Source organism: Ooceraea biroi, chromosome 13 (genome assembly GCF_003672135.1).
Source record: "Ooceraea biroi isolate clonal line C1 chromosome 13, Obir_v5.4, whole genome shotgun sequence".
In the NCBI taxonomy this organism is placed as follows: Eukaryota; Metazoa; Arthropoda; class Insecta; order Hymenoptera; family Formicidae; genus Ooceraea; species Ooceraea biroi.
Window position 1 is genome coordinate 1,394,507 of NC_039518.1, and position 26,675 is coordinate 1,421,181.

General features: G+C 37.7%; 3 protein-coding genes across 9 annotated transcripts; 2 read left to right on the top strand and 1 right to left on the bottom strand.

Annotated features, from left to right (window-relative positions):
* Positions 1-576: 576 nt before the first annotated feature.
* On the top strand, positions 577-4,129 carry LOC113563268. Its single transcript, XM_026974674.1, has 6 exons — positions 577-1,425; positions 1,530-1,718; positions 1,813-2,003; positions 2,103-2,260; positions 2,383-2,635; positions 2,769-4,129. Exons 1-6 carry the CDS (start codon positions 640-642, stop codon positions 2,962-2,964), a joined length of 1,773 nt encoding a protein of 590 aa, XP_026830475.1. The 5' UTR covers positions 577-639; the 3' UTR covers positions 2,965-4,129.
* A 1,401-nt stretch (positions 4,130-5,530) lies between these two features.
* LOC105283944 lies at positions 5,531-6,797 on the bottom strand. Its single transcript, XM_011347090.2, has 3 exons — positions 6,016-6,797; positions 5,709-5,946; positions 5,531-5,620 (listed from the first exon to the last, which is right to left on the bottom strand). The coding sequence occupies exons 1-2, from the start codon at positions 6,292-6,294 to the stop codon at positions 5,713-5,715; spliced, it is 513 nt and encodes a 170-aa protein (XP_011345392.2). The 5' UTR covers positions 6,295-6,797; the 3' UTR covers positions 5,531-5,620; positions 5,709-5,712.
* A 12,261-nt stretch (positions 6,798-19,058) lies between these two features.
* LOC105283942 (dynamin-like 120 kDa protein, mitochondrial) lies at positions 19,059-26,378 on the top strand. 7 transcript variants are annotated; one of them, XM_011347085.3, is made up of 18 exons: positions 19,059-19,320; positions 20,343-20,586; positions 20,756-20,891; positions 20,993-21,130; positions 21,659-21,703; positions 22,118-22,204; positions 22,296-22,456; positions 22,539-22,702; positions 22,802-23,066; positions 23,153-23,344; positions 23,429-23,613; positions 23,683-23,844; positions 23,922-24,109; positions 24,182-24,396; positions 24,494-24,751; positions 24,836-25,036; positions 25,115-25,319; positions 25,503-26,378. In XM_011347085.3, exons 1-18 carry the CDS (start codon positions 19,292-19,294, stop codon positions 25,565-25,567), a joined length of 2,940 nt encoding a protein of 979 aa, XP_011345387.1. In that variant the 5' UTR covers positions 19,059-19,291; the 3' UTR covers positions 25,568-26,378. The 7 variants fall into 7 exon arrangements, with proteins under 7 accessions (XP_011345387.1, XP_011345388.1, XP_011345390.1 ...); XM_011347086.3 differs by having other exon boundaries at positions 20,996-21,130; XM_011347088.3 differs by lacking the exon at positions 22,118-22,204.
* Positions 26,379-26,675: the final 297 nt, after the last annotated feature.

Consider the following 26,675-nt stretch of genomic DNA (forward strand, 5'->3'; position numbering starts at 1 on the left):
AGATTACGTGCTTCGCTTTAATGCTGTCCCAAAGTACGTGTGACAATACAAAGAAACAGAATGGTCACACGCTCTCACCGCCTATACGTGAGGCATACGCGGTGTCGCGCTATTTTGTGCGCTCTTCAATAAAATTACTTGAACAAATTAGAATAAAATACTGAAATATTATTTTAATATATTAATAATATGTAATTAATATATTAATAATATATTTCAGTATTTTATTCTAATTTGTTCAAGTAATTTTATTGAAGAGCGCACAAAATAGCGCGACACCGCGTATGCCTCACGTATAGGCGGTGAGAGCGTGTGACCATTCTGTTTCTTTGTATTGTCACACGTACTTTGGGACAGCATTAAAGCGAAGCACGTAATCTTTTTCTCTCGGTTTTATGTCTCGCGTAGAGGATGGAAGATCGCCGCGACTCCCACCATCTGTCGCGCTCCATACTCTTCTCGCGCCATTTCTCTACCTACAGGCTCTACCTTTAGAAAGCTCAAGCTCCTCTAACTTATCGACCCTATCGTTATGTGTTAGTCACACGGATATACGGACAGCATATCCGCCGTTCGGTGACTAATGTAGAAAATAAATTTGAAGAAAGAGATTTGACGAATGCGACAGTATTGAATACAATGAATACAATGAATGCTAGAAAATGTGAAAATGAAGAATCGAAAAGTGCCGGTAACGATAATATACCAAATCAGGTAGAATCACAATTGGAAACGGGAAGTGTATATTCGAATGAAGCAGGGAATCTTCAAAATTTTTACGATACAAAGAATCAGAATATGAACCAAAACACGCCGAATACGAAAAATAAAAGAAAAGCGTCGGAGAGTCCGTTGTTTGAGAACATAACAATGAAGAAAAACAAAGACAGGTTCCTACAATGCGAAGATGCAGCTCAGCAGATCATAGATTCAAAGAGAAAGAAGAATCTCAGCATAAGTAGCGAATACGACGTGTTCAAATGGGATTTAGAGGCCATGGAGAATTTTCAGAAGTTTGGAGACATTGAGTTGGCACATGATTTAGACACTGTGGTAAATTTTAATGACATTAATGTATCATCGCATATGTTATTTTTCTCAATGATGGATACCAATTATGTACAGGAAATTGATGACAGCATCATGAAAACGAGCATCAATAAGGATCCACTAACAAATCCCTTTTTTATCAGTAATCGTGAACAAAAGGATATTAATATGACAGAATCCAAAGCAAAATCTCCACCGAAAGAGAAAGTACAAAGAAGAAAATCGGCTCGTCTTGCCAGCAAACAGAATGAGACCAATAATGTTTCTAATCTTTTTATGAAGCAAGAATGTCATCTAGAAAAAGAGGATTCCTTGGAAGAATTGGAAGATATAAAACAAGAAGAAGAAGAGGAATTATCACCAAGTATTAAAAAGGTTGGTATTTAATTGGTATTCATAGCAGCATACATATATATATATATATATAGATAATTTGTTTCACATTTGTCAACTAATTGATTGTTATGTACATGAAACAGAAACTGCAAGAGTTACATATAACATTAATACATGAGGTACCTCGGCAGCATCAATTAGAGCTTACTGGAGCTCATGCACCATCAAGACAGATTAGAAACTTATTTCAGGAATATGGACCGCTCCGAAAAGGTCCATATTCGCCTGCGGAAGACAAAATTATTAAGAAAAACTGGGAAATGTTTTGTGAGGTATGTTTCACACAACATTATGTATAGTTTTAACATTTCATATAAATATTTTATTTTACCAAATACATATAATATAATATGTTAATATATGAAGCTTCACGAGTGGGATCCCAAGAATGTCGAATTGTTTTTTTACTGGAGATATAATAGAATGTATTATATAAAAAATGTAAGCGAAAGACAAAAATTCGTTCAATTTCTGGCAAATGGATTACCTTGGCGGACTCTGTATAGCGTCCATAACAGATTTAAAATATTATACCAAAATAAAATCACTAACGTTAGGTATGACACATACATCTGAAATTGATTTTGAATTCTATTTATTTGCGACTTTGGATTTCTCACTCACCAATAATTTTTGTAATCACGCTTTATAATCAGATATACTTCAAAGGAGGATATAAAGATTCTAACATATATGAAAAATAAACGTTTTCACAAACGTGCTGTTAAATATATCGAATTAGCGCTTACATTACTAGGACGAACGGTACGGTCAGTCCGCAAACGTCATCAAAAACTCAAATCTAAGGCGAAACGTAAGTAATTCTCGTGATATTGCATCACACAAAAATATGTATTTTTATATACATGTAAATATGTATACATATGTGTATCCGCAATTTGCACATTATAAATAATTCACTCAATTTAATTACAGCGTTACAAAATGTCACATGGACATTGCCATTGATCAAAAAGTTCATAAAAACTTTGCTCAACGTTACGTTGAGTGAGGATATAAAAGAACTTAAATGCGCTACTATTCCCAAGCCAGTATGGCAGAAAATGGAACAGAAATTAGATATACAAGAAAATGTGCTGAAAACATTTTGGCAAAACCAGTTGCATCTGCAGTTGTTCAGTACAAGTCCTATCTATTTGAACGACATTAAGATACAGCTAATTGAATAGTATGTATCATGTATATTGATCACAACTTCTTGACTCGTTCAATATCACAGCTTTTGCATTCACGAGTCGATATTATAATAAATGTGGATCGATACATACTAGTAATTTGATACACACATTTCACTGTTACAGCATGTACATAAAAGGGATATCGCACACTCGTAAAATTATATGGCCCAATGTTGCTCAATATTTTGAAGGGGCAACTGCCGAGTTTCTTTGTAAAGTTTTCTATTATCTTATTCAAGAATGTGACTTGAATGACTTTGATAATTTTGACGGTAAGTTGCTTTTTCTGAATTGTAATTTTAAATTGCAGAAGTCCTAATATTGTATGAGAATTCTTATTGTTATAGAGATTGTGGAATACTTATATCATAAAAAAATACCTGAAATCCAAAAAATGCCAACAGACAAATTTTTACCTAGAATTTTCTACGAAAGTAAAGACATGAATGTACTGGATGTGGAAGGTAACAATGATGTGATTATAATCCGCGATGGATCTCTGCATACTGACAGTGAAACCAATAATTCTGAAAGTGATTCTGAAAGTGATTCTGAAAGTGATTTGTAATAAGTTATTGATATATTTTATCATATAATTAATAATACATATTTTTATTGATAACAAATTATACTTTTTTATCATTCCAAATAGATAGTTGTTACATAGGAGAAGAAACAAATGTACTCCAGTGTGATTATTGTGTAAATAATTTATTTAAAAAAAGATTGATACACAGAGTCTCTCAATTTTCTCCCGGATGACACAAGGTTTAGTCTCCATCGTCTCTTTCCGTATCATAAGTTCAAATCTTTCTTTTTCTTTGATATATATACAGGGTGTATAAAGAGTCCCGGGACCCCGGAATATAAATTTAATATTTAAAAATATATTAAATATTTCGAAAAATATGCACACTGTCGTTGTCTTCCTTCTGCCGTGGAGAAGTACACCTATTCACCTAGGGATGGGCGATATTCTCCGATTAATTAAACATCGATGCTTCCCCCACCGATAATCGATTCTTTTTGTCGATGTTTCTGTAAAGCGATTGATCGATTATCGATACTTTTTTACACAACATCGGTATTTTTTTGTCTCCAATGGCTTTGGCAGACTAGAGTCCTAAATATTAGAGAAGCGCGAACTCCATCCCCGTTCTGCCGCCACGCCACCATCTTGAGGCACAATGATAATATTGGGTACGTTCCACTTGACGCTTCGAACGATGCAAGCTGTAGTCATTGTAATTCGCGCTTCTCTAATATTTACAACTCTACGGCAGATCAGCGCGACGCGACACGAGATAGGCGACAGCACAGAAAAAAAACAATGAGAAATGCAAGCTCCATGTTAAACAGTGGAAACATGAGCGGCCGCCACGATTCTAGTGGCCTGGCCTTGAAACTACGTGATATATACGGTGCATTGTTAAATCCGATCCAAAAGTTTTCTTCCTTTGATCATATAATAATATATATATATATTTATAATTATTATTATGATCAATACGTATATAATATATTATATATTTTATTATTATCAGTATATATATATACTAATAATAATATAATATATAATATAATATACAGGGTGTTTCAAAAGGTAAGGTCAACCGGCCAGGAGGTGAAAGAGAAGCATGAGTAGAACACATAATGTAAATAAAATTTTTTCATATTCGCTATAGTTTAGAAGGTATAGCGCTTTATAAAGATGTATGAAAAGTGTGAAACTACTTAATACTTCGAATAATACGTATATTCAAAAACAATGTTTTATACAAAAAGTGTAGGGTTTTAAGTTATGCATTACACAGAAAACTTAGAATGACCTTGAATAGTGTTCTCAAGGTCACGTAAAGATAACCTTGAAATTTTTAATGGGCTTTCCTACATTTTATTACATATTATTGTAGCTTATTTCGAGAGCTTTCCAAAACAGTATAATAAAATAGTTTTTTGTTAAGTACTTTTCGAGTTATAAGGTTTAAACGTTACAGTACCGCCGGCATTAGAATTACCCAAGGTATACCGCGTGGAGGTTGCACGGTCGGATTTATACCTCTTTGTGTATGTGTGTGTGTATATGTGTGTGTGCGTGTGTGTGTGTGCGCGCGCGCGTGTACGTGTGTATGCGTGTAAGGTTTTACAGTTAGAAGTAAGACATAGAAGTAAGCCAGAAGTAAGCATACACTATGGCAAGCAGATTACAATGTTTCGCGTTTACTGCAGTAGGTGTTCAATATGTGCTCCTCTATTGCGTAAGCATAATTCAGCGCGCACTAGGACTTCATGTTTCAGATTATCACACAATCTGCGCTGTCGTATGTGTGCTGCAGCTTCATGAATCCTTTGCACAAGATGGTCTCTATTTTCTATTACGGAATTGTAAACCATTTCCTTCATACAGCCCCAAAGAAAAAAGTCTAAGGGTGTCAAATCAGGGGATCGCGGTGGCCATGTCACGGGACCTCCCCTTCCAATCCATCGTGCTGGGAAATGCTGGTGTAACCAAGGTCGGTAGATGGAGGAACTGGCGAAGTAAGGTCCTCGCATGACCGCCATTTTCGGGACAGCGCGTATGTGTGTATGTATGTATGTACACGTAGTATCATGATATATACATGTGTATTGATATATATGTCAGTCAGCAGGCAAAGTCGACAACAAAGTGAACAGAGTGTTGTGAAACAAAAATGCCAGATTGTTTTGCCAAAACCTGCATTTATGCAAAAATACTTCACCGTTCTTACTCATGTATCCCACATAAAACGAGAATAACCTACATTTCGCCGCCATTTTCGGGTCAAATCGTGTGAAGTGGATGCGAGGATCTTACTTCGCCAGTTCCTCCATCTACCGACCTTGGGTGTAACCACTGACATACCGGACGTGTAAAATGCGCTGGAGCGCCATCTAATTGATACCACATTTGTCGTCGAGTGTGTAGGGGTATATCTTCCAGTAGTATGTGTAGTCTGTTATCAAGGAAGTTAAGATATCTGGCACCATTAATTCTGTCTTCCATTAGGTAGTAGGGGCTGATTAAATTATTGTCAATAATACCTGCTCAAACATTCACAGAAAATCGATGTTGGAATGAGATGGGTCGTGTTGCATGAGGATTCACATCAGACCAAACATGTAGATTATGCATATTCATAATTCCATCTCGTGTGAATCCCGCTTCGTCAGTCCACAACACATGGTTGAGAAAATCTGGTTCATCAATGTTTTTGTGTAGCAACCATCGACAGTACTCGCGACGATATTGATGATCTCGCGGTAGTAACTCTTGCACGGGCTGTAAATGAAATGGATGTAAACCTTGTCTGTTCAATGTTCTCCAAACTGTCGGATGCGGGATATTTACACGATTCGCAATATGTCGAGTACTGATAGATGGGGTTTCATGTACAATATCGAGAATTTCTTCCTCTCGATCCACATTATGCCTTGGACGACCAACGTGATGTTGTGGTTGAAATACACCTGTCTCTCCCATCCTTCGATGTAAGGCTTCAAACACTCGTCTTTTAGGATGTTGTCGCCGCGGAAATCGTATCTGGTATTCTCTCTCAGCTGCAGCAGCATTGCCATCACAAAGTCCATACAGATAATGCATATCGCGATATTCTTCGTTGCTAAACATGTTTGCTTTCTGTTATCACGATACAAAAGAAACTGCTTATGTGGATTAACATTGTTTATTAACTTGAATTTATACCCACTTTTATAGGTATACCCACTTTTTCTGTTTCTTGAGAAATCCGTTCATCGAAAGGAAGAAATTCAAGTTAATAAACAATGTTTCACTTTCACAGTTTGGGAAGCAATAATTTTTATAATTAACGAAGATTAATGAAGCGTATAGTTAGCAGACATCATGCTAAGGGCCAATTTCTTATTCTTTGATCGCAAAGAAAATAGCAAACTGTGATTGGTCAATTTTACGACTACATTTACGGCTACAATTCATTGTAGACGGTCCTTTATGTGTCTTTGTGCTTTGACCTTACACCTATGTTGTATCCACTGGACTTCTTGAATCTCTAGTAGGATATTTACAGTAATGTTTTCATAAATTTCGTAGAGCTTTCGAGATGCACGGTGATGTCAAAGTGCGCGAAATTAAACGTGTGTGTACTTGCAATGCAAATTAGTACGATTCCAAATAGGTTTTCAAGTCATGTGAAGCGAGATTCACGCAAAGCAAGGTTCTATATTGTAATTTCCACGCAGTACTTTAGGTCACCTAAAAGTTTTGTTTCTTTTTATGTGGAAGAGTACTAGATGACGGGCGAAGCCCGTCTCCTCGTGCTCTTCCACCCAAGCATATACTTTCTCAGTATAACAAATTAATAATATTAAAGTAAGAAAGTTTATACTAGGAAAGTATATGCTTGGGTGGAAGAGCACGAGGAGACGGGCTTCTCCCGTCACCTAGGCCGGTATTCATAGTCGAATCTTATATTTAAGACCGTGTAACGTATCAAGGTCCGTAGATGAGCAGACGACGCACGGTAGGGAAGGTCTTCGTACGACCGCCATTTTGGGCCCACGGAGTGAGACAGATATATTTTGTTTCTCACTTTAATTGACTGTAATGTAGTGTACACTACAGTTAGTGCAAACAGATATTAAATATGCCAAGCTGTTGTGCAAAGAAGTGTAAAAATCGTTCAGAACAGGGATTCCGCCTTTTTAGATTTCCGAAAGATATACAACGTAAGAACATTTGGACTAAACAATGTGGTGTACAGCCAAAAGAGAATTCAAAGTTATGTGAGGTATTTATAATCTGATATAAATTATAATTAAATTAAGATATCATAACGTTTCGACCATAAATTTGGTCCTTCTCAAGTGTAAGAATAGAAAGAATATTACATGGTTCTTACAAAATATTCGGAGGTTATGCCAACAAAAGTGTCATCACCTTTGAATATTTTGTAAGATCTATATAATATTTTTTCTATTCACTTCAGGAGGACCATAATCTATAGTCGAAACGATTGATACCTTAATTTCAATAAAACTGGCCAGGTGTGTCGACGAATTATCCCTGTAGCTGAACTAATTAAGATATAATAAGTATCGAGGCTTAGTATGTTGGTGTACTAGGTTTTAAAATTGTAGTTAAACATTTGCAGTGGCAAATAGAATAAGTAGGCAAAAATATATTTGTGTAGTATCATTATTATATAACTGAATAATATGTATTGTATGTTTGAAAATATAATTTTAGTTAATACTTACTTATATTTTATGTTTTGTTTATTTTTCTAATACATAATATAATATAATATGATACATTATACATAATTGCAATACAACTATGTGATAATATTATGCAATAAATTATAATACTTTGTGAATTTTAACAGTTACGTTGTTTTAAACCATTGTAATAAATTATAACTTTTATAAATAATTCATTATGTTCATCTTATTTTCCAAACACTGTTATTTTATTATTTTTCCATCTTATTTCACTCATATTAACTTTCATGAACAATTCTTATCTACTCTTAACCTCTTCTTAAACTGATAGCTCCGGCAAAGAAACAGCTGCAAGGTAGCCATTTTGGGGCCAATGCTAATAAGTAAGTGCGAAGACCTTCTCTATACCGTCCGCCATTTATCTACGGACCTTGTAACGTGTCACGAGTGAGCGGACAGCTCGCGAGTGTCCAAGAGTCGGCGAACCGTGGCGACAGGGAGATTGTTGATTGATGAGCCAAGAGTTGGATATATATGACAACTGTATTTCACGTTAATTATTACAAGCACTTAGATCTACGCGGTCTTATATCTAGTCGCGGAGTCGCGGAATCGGCGTATGATGCGGAGTCACAAAATCGGCGTACCACGCGGAGTCGCGTAATCGGCGTACAACGCGGGGTCGCGGAATCGGCGTGGAGTCGCGTAATTGGCGTACAACGCGGGTTCGCGGAATTGGCGTGGAGTCGCGTAATCGGCGTACAACGCGGGTTTGCGGAATTGGCGTGGAGTCGCGGAATCGGCGTATGATGCGGAGTCACAAAATCGGCGTACCACGCGGAGTCGCGGAATCGGCGTCTGATGCGGGGTCGTGGAGCGGCGTACCACGCGGAGTCGCGGCTAGGCGGTCGGGTTGCTGCTCAGCATGCAGACTTAGGCGGAGTGCTGCTCAGCGTGCAGACTTAGGCGGAGTGGCTGCTCAACGTGCAGGCTTAGGAAGGCCAGAGTCGGAGAGCTCTGGCCGAGGAATGATGCCGACGGTCTCGCGAGCCGCGCTTATATACCCCCAGACACTAGGTCCGGGGGCAGAGACGCTTGGTGGGACCACAGCGGCTCGATGGCGCTTTGGTATGTGGCGCCAGCAGCGTCGCGCGCGGGGGCCTTGCGCGGTGCCAGTGGCGTAGCGAGCAGCTGCGTCACATCCGTTTTAAGTTTATCTGAAGATGCTGTATGGATCATTTCATTGGTTATGGAGTATCTGAAGATACACTTAAGACGGTCTTAAATATAAGATTCGACTATGAATACCGGCCCTAGTACTCTTCCACATAAAAAAAATAACAAAACTTTTAGGTGACCAAAAGTACTGCGTGGAAGTTACAATATGGAATCTTGCTTTGCGTGGAACCTCGCTTCACATGAATTGCAAAGCAAAGTTCTACATTGTAACTTCACGCAGTACTTTTGGTCGCTCCAAGTTTTGTTATTTTTTTTATGTGGAAGAGTACTAGGTGACGAGCGAAGCCCGTCTCCTCGTGCTCTTCCACTTAAACATACTTCCCCAGTATAACAAATTAATAATATTAAAGTAAGAAAGTTTATACTAGGAAAGTATATGCTTGGGTGGAAGAACACGAGGAGACGGGCTTCGCCCGTCACTTAGTACTCTTCCACATAAACAAAATAACAAAACTTTTAGGTGACCAAAAGTACTGCGTGGAAGTAACAATATAAAACTTGCTTTGCGTGGAACCTTGCTTCACATGATTTGAAAACCTATTTGGAATCGTACTAATTTGCATTGCAAGTACATACGCGTTTAATTTCGCGCAGTTTTACGTCACCGCTCATGCTCGGTCAGTGTGCGCTACGCCCGTAGACCACCGGTATGACAGATTTCCTAACCCCGAAACTGTCATTTTTTAGTAGGTGATAACTTTCCTTCTAGTTGAGAGCGACGATTTTCCTTCTCGCAATCATATTTTCTCATCAAAATAAACGATATTGCAAAGTTAGAAGGAAATCGGTGAGGAAGCCCGTCTCCTTCAATATTACCAAATTCAAAAATACATAAGAGAATTGTAGTTGTAGCACAAGATTTACTATCCACAGACGCCTATATGCTACTCAACGCTTTATTGCACGATTGTGTAAACTCGTCGGTCTTGACTGTCATCGAAGATTATAAACATAGGCTAGGGTCAACAAATTCCTAGATTTTTGGCTTCACGTCTGGTTGATGACATGAAACTTTATTTTGAGATGCAATTATTTCCCAAACTCTAAAAGTGGTTTCCTAAACTGTCCCAAACGATTCCAAAATTATTGAAATGGAAAACAATGAGAAATATCAAAGATTATAAACGTTTTTCCATTATATAGCCTATAGTCAAAAAGTCCCTAGATTATTCCCTAGATTAAACTGCACGTCTGGGTGATGACTTTAAACTCGATTTTGAGGGGAAATCATTATTTCCCAAACTCTGAAAACATTATAGGCATATTTCCCAAATGATTTGGCGTTGAAATAAGCGAAAAAGAAAATTATTTGGAAGGATGTCTGCTAACTATACGCTCAACTAATTTTCATTAATTATTAAAAAACTATTATTTCCCAAACTTTAAAAGTGGTTTCCTAAACTTTCCCAAATGATTCCCAAACGATTGCAATAAAAAAATAAGATTTATCATGTTTATCTGCTAACTATACGGCTGTTCTCTAAGGCCGGTATTCATAGTCGCATCTTATATTTAAGATCGTCTTAAGTTTATCTGCAGATGCTGGGGTCGTCTACATTTGCACACGGAACGATTGCACACCACACGATTGGACACGCATGTTATGTCAGTAGCCCTTCATCGGATGGAAGGTTCTCGAACGATCTTCGAAGGCTCCGGCAGGCAAGCCTGCTAGCCGTAGCGAGCGTTATCGCGAGCCCGGCAATAAATAGTGTAAACATCCGCGCATACCAGCATCTTTCTAGAACCTTCTAGCACGTTCTAAAACCCAAAAATATATATATAATATCATATTATATATATATAGTGATTTTATAATTTAGGAAACTTTATATTATTATTTTTCTGAATGCAAATGATCATATAGACGGAATTTAATACGATTACAGTCTTCAAAATAAGCATTATTTCTTTTAATACACATATCTTTGGATTAAAAACAGATACAACAACCATTCAAAATCTCAGAAGATCCATTTTGCAATCAGGAAATTAATATCGAGAGGAAAATATTATAATCATAAGGCGAACTACGTAATTAATCAACTTAGGTATTAAGGTTCTGTACAGGGATGTTTACGCGAAGGGCCTCCCTCCACAGAACCGAGATAACCGTCGAGACGAAAACGCGGGCCCGATTTTCCTAAACATTATTGGTGGAAAATCAGTCCCACCATCGATATTTTCAACCACCCGCCTCTTCGTCCACCATATAAAAGGGCCTGCAGAAGGCCAGGGAACTCAGTTATAAGTGCAGCAATAAGTAATCATTTTCGTTAAGCGTTTTCGTAGTCTTGGGTGTCGAGTCTGATCTCTACGTTTAAGAATAAATTCCGAGCATCTAGTGTTAGCGAGACTGTGGCGACTGCTCTCACTCTAGAGCCACGACAAGGTAGATTTATTTGCGACGCTGCGTTTCCGAACCCGATCATCACACTCATATAGTATCAATAAATAACTTTACTTTAAAGGAACATTTACTGAAAATTAATGAAGCTTCTTCTCTATATTTCTTGTTTTCGTTCAAATTGTTCATTCTGATTTCCTGGAGAATTTGCAACTGGCGCTGCCGAAGAGTGTGGCCCATTGAACTATAACCTAACTGGAATGAGCGCCAAGCCGCCATTGCCGTTTAGTGAGAAAGAAGGACAGTAATACCCATTCTCGTGTCGTCTTTGTCTAAACGGCAATGGCGGCTATAGGTTGGGAAAGGACAGCTATACCCTGCTTTCACCCTCTCTGTCTAAACGGGTCACGTGACCCGAGAACAATAGCAGTGCTCATTCCAGTTAGGATATAGTTCAATGGTGTGGCCCTAATTTGCGACCATAATCCTACAGGAATCCGCGGATAAATATAATTCAATTCATTTCCATGCCCACTAAACAGGAGCGCAGATTCCAAGAAAAGAAGCTCCGTTATTATCTCCGACTTGCTTACTCAAATAATCAGGATCCGTTTCCTCTCATCCAAAAATTAACGAATCTAGAAGCCGACCGAGCATTATCAAAGCAAATTCCGTACGTAACCCGCGAACTCACTTTGAACCACAATTATCCTGATTACCGCAACATCCGTAAGGGTGATCCTCGTCGAGTTGTTTATAAATTACGAGAGTTGTTCGGGTTGAACCGTAAAGAAATCGAGATTCCGAGTTCGTATCCAGTGTTACCACCCATCCAAGAGTTTTAATATACAAACAAGTTCTAATCACAACAGAATAAAACCGTAAACCAAACGTGTGATGTGTCGCGGAATATCGAACCCTTCCCGGGGTACCGATTTAGTACTAGAGTATCAACGGCGATCCGGCGTGGTCGCGTGCATGAGAGATATACGGCGTATCTCCGACCTATAGACGGTTCTCTATTTTGTACCATTTACTTCGTTAATAGAATTTTTCCTTCACAAAAACAAAATTATACTTTGCTATCAAAACACGATTTAATAGTGGGGTTGAGACGGTACGTTCCTACGTGCGTAATTTGCGATAGAGACCTTGCTGGGTACGCGCCGTTTTACAATTGCGAAATCTGCTCCGACGGATATTTAGAGTTGCTCGATCAATTAAACTCAACCGGAGAGGATATTTTTGAGCTTTCAGACCCGACAGTAATTCGATCACGAGAAGAGTCGACGGGATTTCTTTCCTTCGCCTCCGAAAACAATTAGCTTCGCGATCCTCGGGAAGTATCCTCGTATCTAAACATACCTGCAGTTATAATCACGGACAGTCGGAACGTAACACGCAATATTGCACACGTTGTATTGCACACGGAACGATTGGACACCGCACGATTGTACACCGCATGATTGGCCACCGCACGATTGCGCACGCACATTGCACGATTGGACACCGCACTATTGGGCACCACTAAAATAGATGTTCTTTCCACAGTTTTATCAATAAATTTTATTGATGGTAAATATTGAGTTTGACCCGCTCACCTCAAATTACGATGAAATGCACTCAATCGGTGTGTTTTCTCGTAAAAAGAAAGATTTCGCAAGAGAAAAGCGTCGCTCTGCTCCACGAAACGAGATATTACTCGTTAAAGTTGGGCACCGCGTAGGTTAGGAAACCTGTCATATCGACGGTCTACAGGCGTAGCGCACACAAACCGAGCGTGCGCGATGACGTAAAAAAAGTGCGCGAAATTAGAAATGTCGCGCACACTATCGAGGTCCACAGGGTTGGTTAGAGTTAGATTAAGTGTGACAATTAATCTGTATGTATTACAAAAAAGTTAATTACACTTTTTTTAGGAGGAGGAACCCGTCATGGGCCCCCCCGCGCTCCTTGGGCGGAACGCGGGGGGAGTGTGAGACTCTTACTCACTAAACCTACCTCCATCTGCCAGCCCTGGCTGTGCGAGGCGCAGGATCGGTCAAACGACACTTCATCCGCGCCCCACTTTGCCCGGTGTACTGTCCCTTGCGCCGGTGCGTTGCCCTTGCGAGCCCTAACCCCACCCACGGAGTGTGGCAGACCACCACTTCGCGGGGACCTCCCCCTTCTGTTGAGGGGAGGTTTTAGGGCGAGAGCTGACACTTCCAAGTCAGCCCTCGCCCATCCATCCCAAATACTCCCCGTTGGGAGTCGCAGAGTCCTGTGACCCCATGACGATGATGGGCCGGTCAAACGCCCCGACGACCTATCACCCAAGTGCCCAGGCAAAATGCTCTGTCGACACTCTGCCCCCAACAGGGGTCGTCGCGTCTTCCGCCCCAACTCCCTGAGTTGGGGCTCACCCCCTACGACTCCGGAGGGAGATCTCCCCGACCTCCCTCCTGAGTCTCCACCCCGAACTTCTCGCTCTCCCGTCCCGGATGCGATAAGGGGGCCGCCGGTGCCTTTACAACACTCCGCGGCCCCCCCGCCGTCATCCGTGGCCGGGACCCCTCCGCCCGACCCCTGGTCGGCGCACACGCTCGGCCCCCTCCTTCCGGAGCATCACCTGCTCGCAGAAAGAGGAGACCGCCCACCAGTTTCTCTCGTTTCCGACCATCTTCCCCATGACGGTCGGGAGCGAAAGATCCTCCCCAATTATATCCGTAAGGACACGGCGTTCCACCCCCCACGCTGGATATTCAGCAACGGTGTGGTCCGCCGTGTCCCTTTCCGCCTCACAGTGATGGCAGTTCGGTCCGCGCTCCTTCCCGATACGACACAGGAACTTCCCGAAACGCCCGTGTCCGGAGAGAACCTGTGTCGTCCTATACGTCAGCGTCCCCCATCCCTTGTCCACCCATTCGCAGAGGATGGTCTGGACGGCCCCGGCCACCCTCCGACCCGATCCTCCCGGGTCAGAGATGAGGGGAATCACACTTAATCTAACTCTAACCAACCCTATGGACCTCGATAGTGTGCGCGACATTTCTAATTTCGCGCACTTTTACGTCACCGCGCACGCTCGGTTTGTGTGCGCTACGCCTGTAGACCGTCGATATGACAGGTTTCCTAACCTACGCGGTGCCCAACTTTAACGAGTAATATCTCGTTTCGTGGGGTAGAGCGACGCTTTTCTCTTGCGAAATATTTCTTTTTACGCGAAAACACATCGATTGAGTGCATTTTCATCGTAATTTGAGGTGAGCGGGTCAAACTCAACATTTACCATCAATAAAATTTATTGATAAAACTGTGGAAAGAACATCTATTTTCGTGGTGTTCAATTGTGCGGTGTCCAATCGTGCAATGTGCGTGCGCAATTGTGCAGTGGCCAATCGTGCGGTGTATAATCGTGCTGTGTCCAATAGAACAGTGTGCAATACAACGTGTGCAATATTGCGTTTGCAATCGGTCCGTGTGCAAACGGGATACGCCCGCGCAACTCTCTGTCGGCACCTTTGATGTTAGCGTAGGCTAAAACGAACTGCATATGCGCGGGCATGGTAGGTAACCAATCATTTCTTTCCAAGTTATTACATACATACTATACATAGTACGTTCCCGCATCGTTGAAAGCGCCAAGTGGAACACTTGCGTAAAGTCACTAGATATATAAAGTAGCGCAATCGATTTAGCCGTTTTAGCGAATGGAGCCAAAATGGTGTCGAAAAGTGTACATAGTGCACAGTGTATGTCACTTATTTACAATAAGTGCAAATCGCATAACCTGTTGCATGTAGAAGAATCAGAACATTTGTGCGTAAACAAAGAAAAGTGATATTGAGCAATACAACGAAAAATAATGCCAGGTTGTTGCGTCAAAGGGTGTACAAATCGTAGTGAGAAAGCAGTGTGATTATTTCGTTTGCCAACAGGCAATAATAACATTAAGAGAGAGAGTTTGTGTACGCAAACTACTCTGGATGTACAAGTAGAATATTTAGATAGGTTTAAGTATTTATTATTAGGACGTTTCACACAGGACGCGTTAGAAAATCTATTTTCATTAATTCGCGGAAAACAAGCTGTACCAGATGCACGAGAGTTTAAAAACATGCATTACGATTGATATCTTTATCTCAATTTGAAGCAAATATTGATCGTGGCAATTACTTTATTAGTGATTCTGAGCATCTAATTGAATATTGCAATAAAATAAGAAATGAGTGCAAACAAACTGTAGAGGCACAATATCTGGATAATATTGATGCAGATGTATGGACTGCAGAGATACATGCATCATTATTAGGAACTGAGACAGATCTCAATGATACTGTATGTACAAACTGCGCTATACCACTTAACAGGGGCGTTATTATATAAAGTAAAGAAAAATATGAAACATTGTGAACTTTGTTTTAATCCACTTATAACTACTTTCAACATTGATCCTAATAATAATAACTTACAATATTTCTTTAGATTAAGACAGTTTAAAGACAATACATTAATATTTCCCAATATGGATATATATACTATTATATATAAATGTGAACGGTTATTTCGCAAAATGAAAGTCATTTATTATCGAATGCATTAACAGTTACACAGTTTGTTAATATACTTTTACAGAACTCTCCTACAGTCAGCATACCATCATGTCAATATTCTGTATAAGCTTCTAAAACTGTTTGTCATAACAAGAATCCATTTTTCATTAAAAAGAGACAATAATAACAATAATATTGCGTTGTTAGATATTAACAATAGTAGTAGAAGCGTCGCGATGATAACCTATGTAAACAATAGTAAGCGTTATAAATAAATTATTAATGTATTTTATGAATTATTTATGTATTTTATTTTATGAATATATACAACTGTTTAATATACTTTCCCATAATATACTTTTAATATACTTTATGTTTACATAATTTTAATATACAATTCACAGTTCGTAATTCCCGCATACTGGAGCCAAAATGTCGGACCATTGCGTTACTTTGGCTGTGTTCCGATATTACTGCCAGTACTGAAAATCTATAGTATACGTGACATAAACTATAGCTTTTCAGTACTGGCAGTCAATATCGGAACGCAGCCTTTATATATCTAGTGACTTTACACTTGCGTAGGATGAAATGTGTCTGTTACTATCGGTTGCATACCACTTGGCGCTCTCAACGATGCGAACATCATTTTACCTTTATTGCTCACCGAATATTAGACAAAAATAGAATATTGCTCGCGTCGTAACGAGCACGTACCTTTTGGAATATGTAAAAAAATTTTTAAAGGAAAAATGTTTCATTTCGGATTAATAACAAAATATTAAACATAATTTAAAGAATAGGTAATACTTAAGGAGAGTCTCTTCCTCACCGATTTCCTTGAAACTTTGTATAATTGTATATTTTGGTCCTAAAACACGATTGCGAAAAGGAAAATCGTCGCTCTGAAATAGAAAAACAGTACAACGTACTGAAAAGTGACAGTTTGAGGATTAGGAAATCTGTCATACCGGCGGTCTACGGGCGTAGCACACACTGACTGAGCATGCGCGGTGACGTCAAAGTGCGCGAAATTAAACGCGTGTGTACATACTTGCAATGCAAATTAGTATTCAATTGCGCACCGTGCAGTTGGACACCGTTTATTTCGACACGGAAAGACATGAAAAAAAGCGTTTTCCACCCACCACCCTGCGAGGGGGGGGAGTGCGAGTGGAGGGCCGAAGGCCCCCCGCAGCCCCCCTTCGGTTTGTGTGTGTGTGTGTGCGCGCGCGCGCGCAAACAAACTATGTCCATCTTTCCGTGTCCAGGTCTTATAAACGTTCTCACTTTAATATTAAAGTAAGAACGTTTATAAGACCTGGGGCTCGATTCTCTAACTCACTCGCAAGAGAAACATATGCGCAAACTCAGAGTTACGAGCGCTTGTATTTAGTTATTAATGTTAATGTATAAAAGATACGTATACGTATATAAATACGAACGACCGCATATTGTCTTAAAGAATACGAATTGGTGATTAGATGATAAACGTATGTGTATTTCAACCACACGTAATAAGTTGCGCATACTCAAAGTTACGAGTGAGTTAGAGAATCGAGCTCCTGGACACGGAAAGATGAACATAGTTTGTTTGCGCGCGCGCGCGCACACACACACACACAAACCGAAGGGGGGCTGCGGGGGGCCTTTGGCCCTCCACTCGCACCCCCCCCCCTCGCAGGGTGGTGGGTGGAAAACGCTTTTTTTCATGTCTTTCCGTGTCGAAATAAACGGTGTTCAACTGCACGGTGCGCAACTGAACACTAATTTGCATTGCAAGTATGTACACACGCGTTTAATTTCGCGCACTTTGACGTCACCGCGCATGCTCAGTCAGTGTGCGCTACGCCCGTAGACCGCCGGTATGACAGATTTCCTAATCCTCAAACTGTCACTTTTCAGTACGTTGTAACTTTTTTTCTATTTCAGAGCGACGATTTTCCTTTTCGCAATCGTGTTTTAGGACCAAAATATACAATTATACAAAGTTTCAAGGAAATCGGTGAGAAAGAGACTCTCCTTAAGTATTACCAAAGAATATTGTAATTCGTACAGTTCACTCTGCTATGTATTTATACATTTAAATCTATCGTCATTTAAAAAACAATAAAAATAAAAAATCTATATTTAGGAGAAAAAAATTTTTAAGTTGTACAGCTGGTACTAAATATAATGAAGCATATATAAAAGAAATATTTCATAAATTAATTAAGTGACATTAATTAAGAAACATCGCTTTTAAAACTTATTTCGAAAAAGAACTCTAAAATGAAAATGTTGATTTACATTTCCAAACAAAGACAACTCATGCGCTCCAAGAAAGAAACGTCAAAAAAAAAGAATATCAATTAATGTACAAAAGTATAATACACACACGCACGCGCACGCGCACGCACACACACACACACACACAGCATATTTAGGAACATAAAAATATTATAAAAATATTATGTAGACAAAATTGAAATTGCAGAAATTATATTTTGTAAATGTTGTAATATCAATAATTTTGCTTAGTATATATTGTATATAATATAATATATATTATATTATATATATAATATAAATAAATTGGTTTAAAAAACAATTATTTATTAAAACCATACCTGTCATGTTCTTTTGGAAACCGAAACAAATGTCTTTTTTCCACAGTATTTTTATTACAATCTTTTATCCACCATGCACTTGATTTTTTCTTTACTTGATCTTCTGACATTGTTCCTGTTTTTCCGAAAGGATATCTTCTGGAACAAAAATAAAATGCAAATGCTCTTCGACAAGAGAAGTGACACTCTGTACGATTTGTCACTTCCCTAATGTTTTTTCTTTGTGAACACTGAATACTATTCACTGAACACTGTTCACTGAACACTATTCACTGCACCAAACTCCTTTCACTTTCGCTTTCTTATTTTATCACTCCGATAAAATCGCTTTAATCACTCGTGGTCACTAAACTCGTGGTCGTAGCTTGCTGTCAATTTTGTCGTTACAGCAGTTAAAAGGATCAGAATGCTGTGATTGGTTACCTACTATGCCCGCGCATGCGCTTCATTTTCACCTACGCTAAAATTGCCGGAGTTGCGCTACTGTATATACTGTGGTAAGACCGTGATTTAGGATGAACGGCATATAACCTGAAGTCTGATTAGAAAACGGCTTTTGGAGGAGTTTTATACTTTTAATTTCTCTTAATGCACATCTCGTGTATTTTATGATGCACATGTAGAAAATTCTATAGATATTTTTTTATTCGTCGCAAGAGCTGTTATTATCGATAGTAAATAATAATTATTACAAAAATGAAGCAAATTGTATTTGGCAAATTCAGGTAGGAACAATATAATTATCTAGAAAGTAAAACATTATTTATAGCAAAATATTTATCCCTTGAATTACACAGATAAAATACTTTATTAGAATTAATTATAATTTATGTTGGACATTTTTGTGCTTCTCTATAAATTAGGTTATATTTATATATTAATTAATTTAGCAACATCGTACCGCATCAAAATATGTGTTTTTATGTGTAATTAGTTTAAAATATATTCTTACTTTTCTCTTTTTTTGTTTTTATTTGAAGTTTTTATCTTCTGTTTCAACTCTACACTGTATCTTAGTTTTATTGGTTATGGTTATCTGTAACTTTTTTCCGGTAATTATTTATAATGACGGACACAGCACCGATTATTTCAATCTTTACATATGTTGTAAAAGGCATGGTTCTAATATTTAAAAGATTTTAATCGTTCGTTGTCTGTTAAAAAGTTATTAATACAAAATACGTAACTACATTTACAATTACGCAGCCAGATAAAATGTTTGTGACTTTGATATATGTGTTCAAAATGAAGACTGTAAGTAATATTTCAAATCAGCAGCAAAACTAACTCAGAACATAAATATTTATTAAAGTGTCGAAATGTGGCACAATTGGAATTGAGTTATTTATATTTAATATTACACATGTTAAACTGCTGATGCATAACATGAAAATGTAAGGAGAATATTTTGTGTTTTTTTACTCCTATGATTTCATTTCGTATCCATTTTTAACGAAATTATGAACTTCAAAATATATGCAGAAATATTCAGTTAGATTTTGATTTGTGCCCATAGCACTAGATCATTAAATATCTCTGATTGATTTAATAATATTTAATAAACAACGAATGCTGTATGTTATGTCGAAACCGTTTGTATGTTATTCAGGATTGTTCCTTTCAAAATCTTTTGTGTTATTTAGAACTATACCTTTCGTAACATACACAAATGTCAAGTTGATCGTATTCATTATCGTAATTACCATCTTTTCTAACGAAACTAATATGAATCTCTTTTTCTTTCTAGTCACGATATTGTATTGATCTCCAAAGCTTCTAGATACCCGATAACGGTCATTAGTACACGGAAACTAACATCTGGGAAAATCAATAAATATTGTAGACCATTGTTAGTGACTCCACAGCCAAGATACTTTGTAAATCCACATCGTGGATATGCTATGTTTGTAGCAAGAGTTTTAAGAGGAGCACTAAAAATACGTTATCTCCTCTTAGGAGGTGCAGTCGGTGGTGGTTTAACGTTACAGAAAGTAAGTATTGCTAAGTTCTCGTTTTTTTGTTTATTTTTGCTTCTTATATTTATATATTTCTTTCAATTGTAATGTGCCTCGTTTTATTGATTTAATCTATACATATATAAATATAGTTGTATTAAAATCATTAAATGCATGTTACATAATTGCATGATTATTCATACAGAAATACGAACAATGGAAAGAAGGATTGCCAGATTTAGAATGGGTACAAAACCTAATGCCTTCTGAACAGCAATGGCAAGATTTCCGCAAATCGCTCATGGCGGTGAAAAGTAATGTGGGCAGCAAAATCGACATCGGTAAGTACGTACGAATATGGTCTTTTATATCTGTGAAAACGTGAGGCAAAGCAAAATGCATCTTGCAAGTTGCAAAAAAATAAAAAACTGATAAATGCAAGCAGACCCACGTATAAAAGAGATCGGATTAGCTAAGTACCAAGAATACAGGACATGGTTCAATCAAAGACTGGATGATGCTATTAAAGCAGCTGAGAGTCAGCAAAAAGACTACCAAGATAACAATAATTCGATACAGAGTGAGTGAATGTTTTTTTTTTTATTCCTTGATGCTTATGGTCTGTTATGCATTATTATTATTATTATTATTATTATTATTATTATTATTATACTGCTCCTGCAATGTATCCCGTATTCATTTATCAAGTCTTCCTGTGCCACGATGTCCTCTTCTTTTGCCTGACGTTTTCCCATTCCTAGAATGCTAATCATTGCAAACTTGTATGTCAATCACATCTTTCATATTCTAATTCTTTCATGATAGCTGCTGTTAATATTTTATTTACAATTTATGTTTGGATTGTTATATTAAAATATATATTTATATTATATTTATACTAAATGTTGATTTACATATACCTTTGTTCCTTATTCTACAAATGAGATAATAATTTTGCTTTAAAAGCAATTTAGATAATGCTTTTCTTTAAAAACAATTGTATCTTTTGATATACACCGCGCTACATAAATTTAAGACAGCTTATCATATTATAAGATTTCTTTGTATATGTACATATCACAAACTTAATATGGTCTGTTCTGTTCAGGTGCATTTGATAGCATTTCAATGGTAGCTAAACAAGCTTACACAGGTGTGTAAAGAATATGAGATTTATTATTATTTCATACATATTCTGTCCATTCAGCATTTTACACTCAAATACGATCGAATCATACATCCGAAGATTTAAATAAATATGTACAATTGTAAAATACATATATTATATGCGTGTTTTTAACTTTAAATACTGAATGGGACAGAGCCATCTCTTCATACTATTCTGTTCTCACACTCCTTTATTTTTTTTTATAACAACATTCATTTTTTTGCTTTATTTAATTCATACTACACAACACAATTTTTAGTTTGTAAATGTAAAGTTATACATGCACGCAGCAGCTTCATTAATTCTTTTATGTTATTGAGTGATACTAGCTTTCTTGCATTTACCGAACATTAAAAGGTATCATAAATTATAAATACGTGATATCTTATTTTTAAACAGAAACGAAAGATCAGTTATCAAACAATATGACTGCCTTTGCACGTCCATTGGCCACTGATAATGCCGAGGAGGAACGTAAGAAAGCTCGTACGTACACATCATAAATCACAAGCTCTTTTTATTATTAAAAATTACTCTCGATAATAATCTCTTAACGTTTCTTCCTCTTCTCGTGAAGAATCCTCGCAACAGCGGATGAACGCCATGCAAGAGGAGTTGATGCAGATGCAACTGAAATATCAACGTGAAAACGAGAGATTGGAAAGGGAAAATAAAGAATTACGCAAACAGAACATGCTCCTGCGAGGGAATCAGAAATTCAGCGACAAAAAGATTAAAGTAACTAGCATGCGTTATATTATCTTTGCAAGCATATCTCGTCAAAAGTATCATATTCCTCAAGTTGCATTCACTCTTGTAGAAGTCATTGATTGATATGTACAGCGATGTCTTGGATGAGCTTAGTGATTACGATAGCGCCTATTCTACTGCCGACCATTTACCTAGAGTGATAGTTGTTGGTGACCAAAGCTCCGGTAAAACCTCCGTACTTGAAATGATCGCGCAGGCGAGGATATTTCCAAGGTAAGTATTATAATTGTTGAGTCATCTTACGTCTCTCTATTCTACATTATTCCGTCATCATATAACAAACGATGTAATGGTAACGTCCGTTTATTTTAGAGGTGGAGGCGAAATGATGACGAGAGCACCAGTCAAGGTCACCTTGAGCGAAGGTCCGTATCATATAGCCCAGTTCAAGGACAGTTCCAGAGAATTTGATCTTTCGAAGGAGTCGGAATTGGCCGAGCTCAGGCGGGAAGTAGAACTAAGAATGAAGAACAGTGTTAAGAACGGGAAGACGGTCAGTCAGGATGTTATCTCTATGACGGTAAAAGGACCGGGCCTTCAACGTATGGTCCTCGTTGATCTTCCTGGTATTATTAGTGTACGTACATGTTACTTCTGCGTTGTAAATTGCCGTGAAAGAATATTTCGTAACGTAACAGAAAATGTTGAACTTTGTTGAAACAGACGGTAACTGTTGATATGGCGGACGATACTCGTGAAGCCATAAAACAAATGAGCCAACAATACATGAGCAATCCTAACGCGATCATTCTCTGCATACAAGACGGCTCCGTCGATGCAGAAAGGAGTAACGTAACCGATCTTGTAGCTCAGATGGACCCTTCTGGCAAAAGGACGATCTTTGTCTTGACAAAAGTATGAGATATCTCTTTTATCTTGATTAAATACAACTGAACGGATAGATACAGATATTATTGTATAATTGTTGTTGCGCAACAGGTCGATCTAGCGGAAGAGAATCTAACTAATCCCGATAGATTGCGTAAAATATTATCTGGTAAACTATTTCCGATGAAAGCATTGGGCTACTTCGCCGTGGTCACCGGTCGTGGCAAGCAAGATGATAGTATACAAACGATCAAAGATTACGAAGAACATTTCTTCAGAAATTCCAAGCTTTTCAAGTAAGTTCTAACATTAGAAATCAATATAAAGAGAACTTAGCGTCAAGTAATAAACTTTCACTTATTCAGAAACAGTTTGGCAATGTCGGGCCAGGTGACGACGAAAAACTTGAGCTTAGCAGTAGCTGAATGCTTCTGGAAGATGGTTCGTGAAACGGTGGAGCAACAAGCGGACGCGTTCAAAGCCACGAGATTTAATTTGGAAACAGAATGGAAAAATAATTTTCCAAGGTACGTCATTAACGGGATTTATACAATTTTAAGTTTTTATCACTATGTGTATATCCATGTGTATACTTCTTTTTCAGATTGAGAGAATTGGACAGAGATGAACTTTTCGAAAAAGCACGAGGTGAGATTCTGGATGAGATTGTCAACTTGTCGCAAGTGTCCCCAAGGCATTGGGAGGAAGTGCTAATGGCCCGAAACTGGGAAAAAGTCAGCATGCACGTTTTCGAAAATATCTATCTACCTGCGGCTCAAAGTGGAAACCCAAGTAATGTATTACGAGATTATCTGCTAAAAAGCAAAAGGATTTCGTCAAAATAATATGTTTCTCATGTTCTAGATACGTTCAACACCACTGTCGATATCAAACTCAGACACTGGGCAGAACAGCAATTGCCAGCGCGTAGCGTCGAGAGCGGATGGGAATGTTTGCAACAAGAGTTTCAGAAATTCATGGCACAAGCTCGACACAGTCCAGGTCACGACGATATCTTCGACAGTCTCAAAAATGCCGTTGTAAACGAGGCAATGAGACGCCATTCGTGGGAAGAGAAGGTGCAATTTCTGTTTTGACTTTGCTTACTTTTTTCCTACATTCTTGCAAAATATCAATGAATAAAATAAAGATTATAAAAACTTTTCTTTATTGCAGGCTTCAGAGATGCTACGTGTTATTCAACTTAACATTTTAGAAGACAGAAGCATAAACGACAAACGTGAATGGGATCAAGCGGTAAGATTCTTAGAAACGTCAGTGAGAGAAAAGCTACAGAGCACGGAACAGATTCTGCGCGGTATGCTGGGTCCCAATCGCAAGGAGCGATGGATTTACTGGCAGTCTCAGACTGAGGAGCAAGAGAAACGCACGGCGGTCAAGAGTGAGCTAGATAAAATTCTCTACGCCGATAAAGTACGTATATGAAATTAATTTCGACAAGGTGAAGCCCCTCTTCAATCTTTCTGTTAAAATCGTATGATGCATTTCCGATTGCAGAAACACGCACCTACTCTTACACACGATGAACTCACGACCGTCAGAAAAAATTTGCAGCGAAATGGATTGGAAATTGATAATGAATTTATTCGAGAAACGTGGCGTCCAGTGTACAGAAGATTTTTCCTACAACAGAGTTTGTCGAAAGCATACGATTGTAAAAAGGGATATTATCTGTATCACACTGGTCACGAAAACGAAGTAAGCGAGAACAAAATTCATAGAAATGAATTATTACGTTTATGCATTCACTGTTCAACTTAACTCTGATATTTTTAGATGGAGTGTCACGACGTAGTGCTTTTCTGGCGAATTCAGCAAATGCTGAAGGTCACCGCGAATGCACTTCGCCAGCAAATCATGAATAGGGAAGCTCGAAGATTGGACAAAGAGATCAAAGATGTTTTGGAGGATTATAGTCAGGATAAAGAAATCAAAGAGAAACTGCTCACGGGCAAACGGGTCACGTTAGCCGAAGAACTTAGTACGTATTATAATTATATTTTATCTTGAAATTGGCCGTTTCGAAGTGAATTTTTAATGTAACAATAAATGATAAATTGTAGTACATTAGACAAAAACTAAATATAAAAGGAATTATTATTATTATAGTAAATATTTCAAAATTCTTCTTGTTGTTAAATTTTGCGCTTTGTTTTATTTTCAGAACGAGTCAGAAAAATTCAAGAAAAATTGGAAGAGTTTATTCAAGCATTAAATAAAGAAAAATGAATGCATAGTCAAATGTCAGAATTCAAGCACTGGATTGTGCACTAGATTTAATAAAAGAGAACAAATCTCTGACATTACTCGCGATTGAATAAATAGAAGAACACAAGCTGGCGAGTATGTTTGGGGATTAATATTTCGAAAAGTGCGAACACACGTTGCACGTATTTATATTTCAACTCTAGAAACCATTGAAATGACAACTGAGATGTCGTATTTACGATTAACTGAGCATGATATTGGCGCAAGCGTAGGCATAAGCAGAGACTTAATTGAAGCTGTGTGATATATATATATATATATATATATATATAAACTGGAAGCTCTATGCACTGATACTGATGTGATCGAAGTTTGTAAATATGAATGTTGATCAGAATATATAATATAAAAAATTCTATAATGAAAATGCACTAAGTACCATTATAATTATTTGATAAATTAACGTATTAATGTAAAAATGCAATAATATAGAAAAATCACATTAAAATTGTAATGAATTCATTATATTAGTGATAATAATAAGACTTATCACGATTTGCCACCAAAAATGCGCAAAGTTATGGAAATTAAAGGATTTCGGATAAATCGGTATTACGTCAGCTATCTTTTAATTTATGTAATGCTTGATATATATGTATGTATTAATTATATGTATAATAGTGCAGTTATCTACCAGTACTTTCAATCAAAAACTATCTAAAATTACTGCTGGATCGTGCTCTTCATAAATAAAATAAAAATTTTGCTATCTCGTTGCACAATTCCTATTTTTACTGGGATGTTTCATCACCAAATAAAGATAACACGCAAACGAAAGCCATGTTTTTCGGAGGGTTTATTTCTCGCATTCAATTTTATTTTATGCTGCACAAATATGAATTCAAAAGGTTGCATGGTAACAATTAAAATTCATTTAACGTCTAAAATTCAGCGATAAACTTTAACTGCAGAAAATTGACGTTAACAGAGTGGAATATAACATTTTTTTCTTTAAACCATGTTTCATAACTCGAACTCTGATTAAAATAAATTGTCCAGGCATAAACATCTTTATCGTTTTTATTTGAAAATTCGTATCTAGTAGTAAAATACAATGACTGATCAGACA

Bases quoted from the DNA above. Each gene is read 5' to 3' on its own strand.
- LOC105283942 (XM_011347085.3), top strand. From the start codon at position 19,292: ATGAAGCAAATTGTATTTGGCAAATTCAG. The intron at 21,704-22,117 runs GTGTGTAAAGAA...ATTTTTAAACAG, and splicing joins AGCTAAACAAGCTTACACAG to AAACGAAAGATCAGTTATCA. The intron at 23,614-23,682 runs GTAAGTTCTAAC...TCACTTATTCAG, and splicing joins AGAAATTCCAAGCTTTTCAA to AAACAGTTTGGCAATGTCGG.
- LOC105283944 (XM_011347090.2), bottom strand. From the start codon at position 6,294: ATGTTTAGCAACGAAGAATATCGCGATATGCATTATCTGTATGGACTT. The intron at 5,947-6,015 runs GTAAATATCCCG...TTTCATTTACAG, and splicing joins CTCGACATATTGCGAATCGT to CCCGTGCAAGAGTTACTACC.
- LOC113563268 (XM_026974674.1), top strand. From the start codon at position 640: ATGAATACAATGAATGCTAGAAAATGTGAAAATGAAGAATCGAAAAGT. The intron at 1,426-1,529 runs GTTGGTATTTAA...TACATGAAACAG, and splicing joins TATCACCAAGTATTAAAAAG to AAACTGCAAGAGTTACATAT. The intron at 2,261-2,382 runs GTAAGTAATTCT...ATTTAATTACAG, and splicing joins ACTCAAATCTAAGGCGAAAC to CGTTACAAAATGTCACATGG.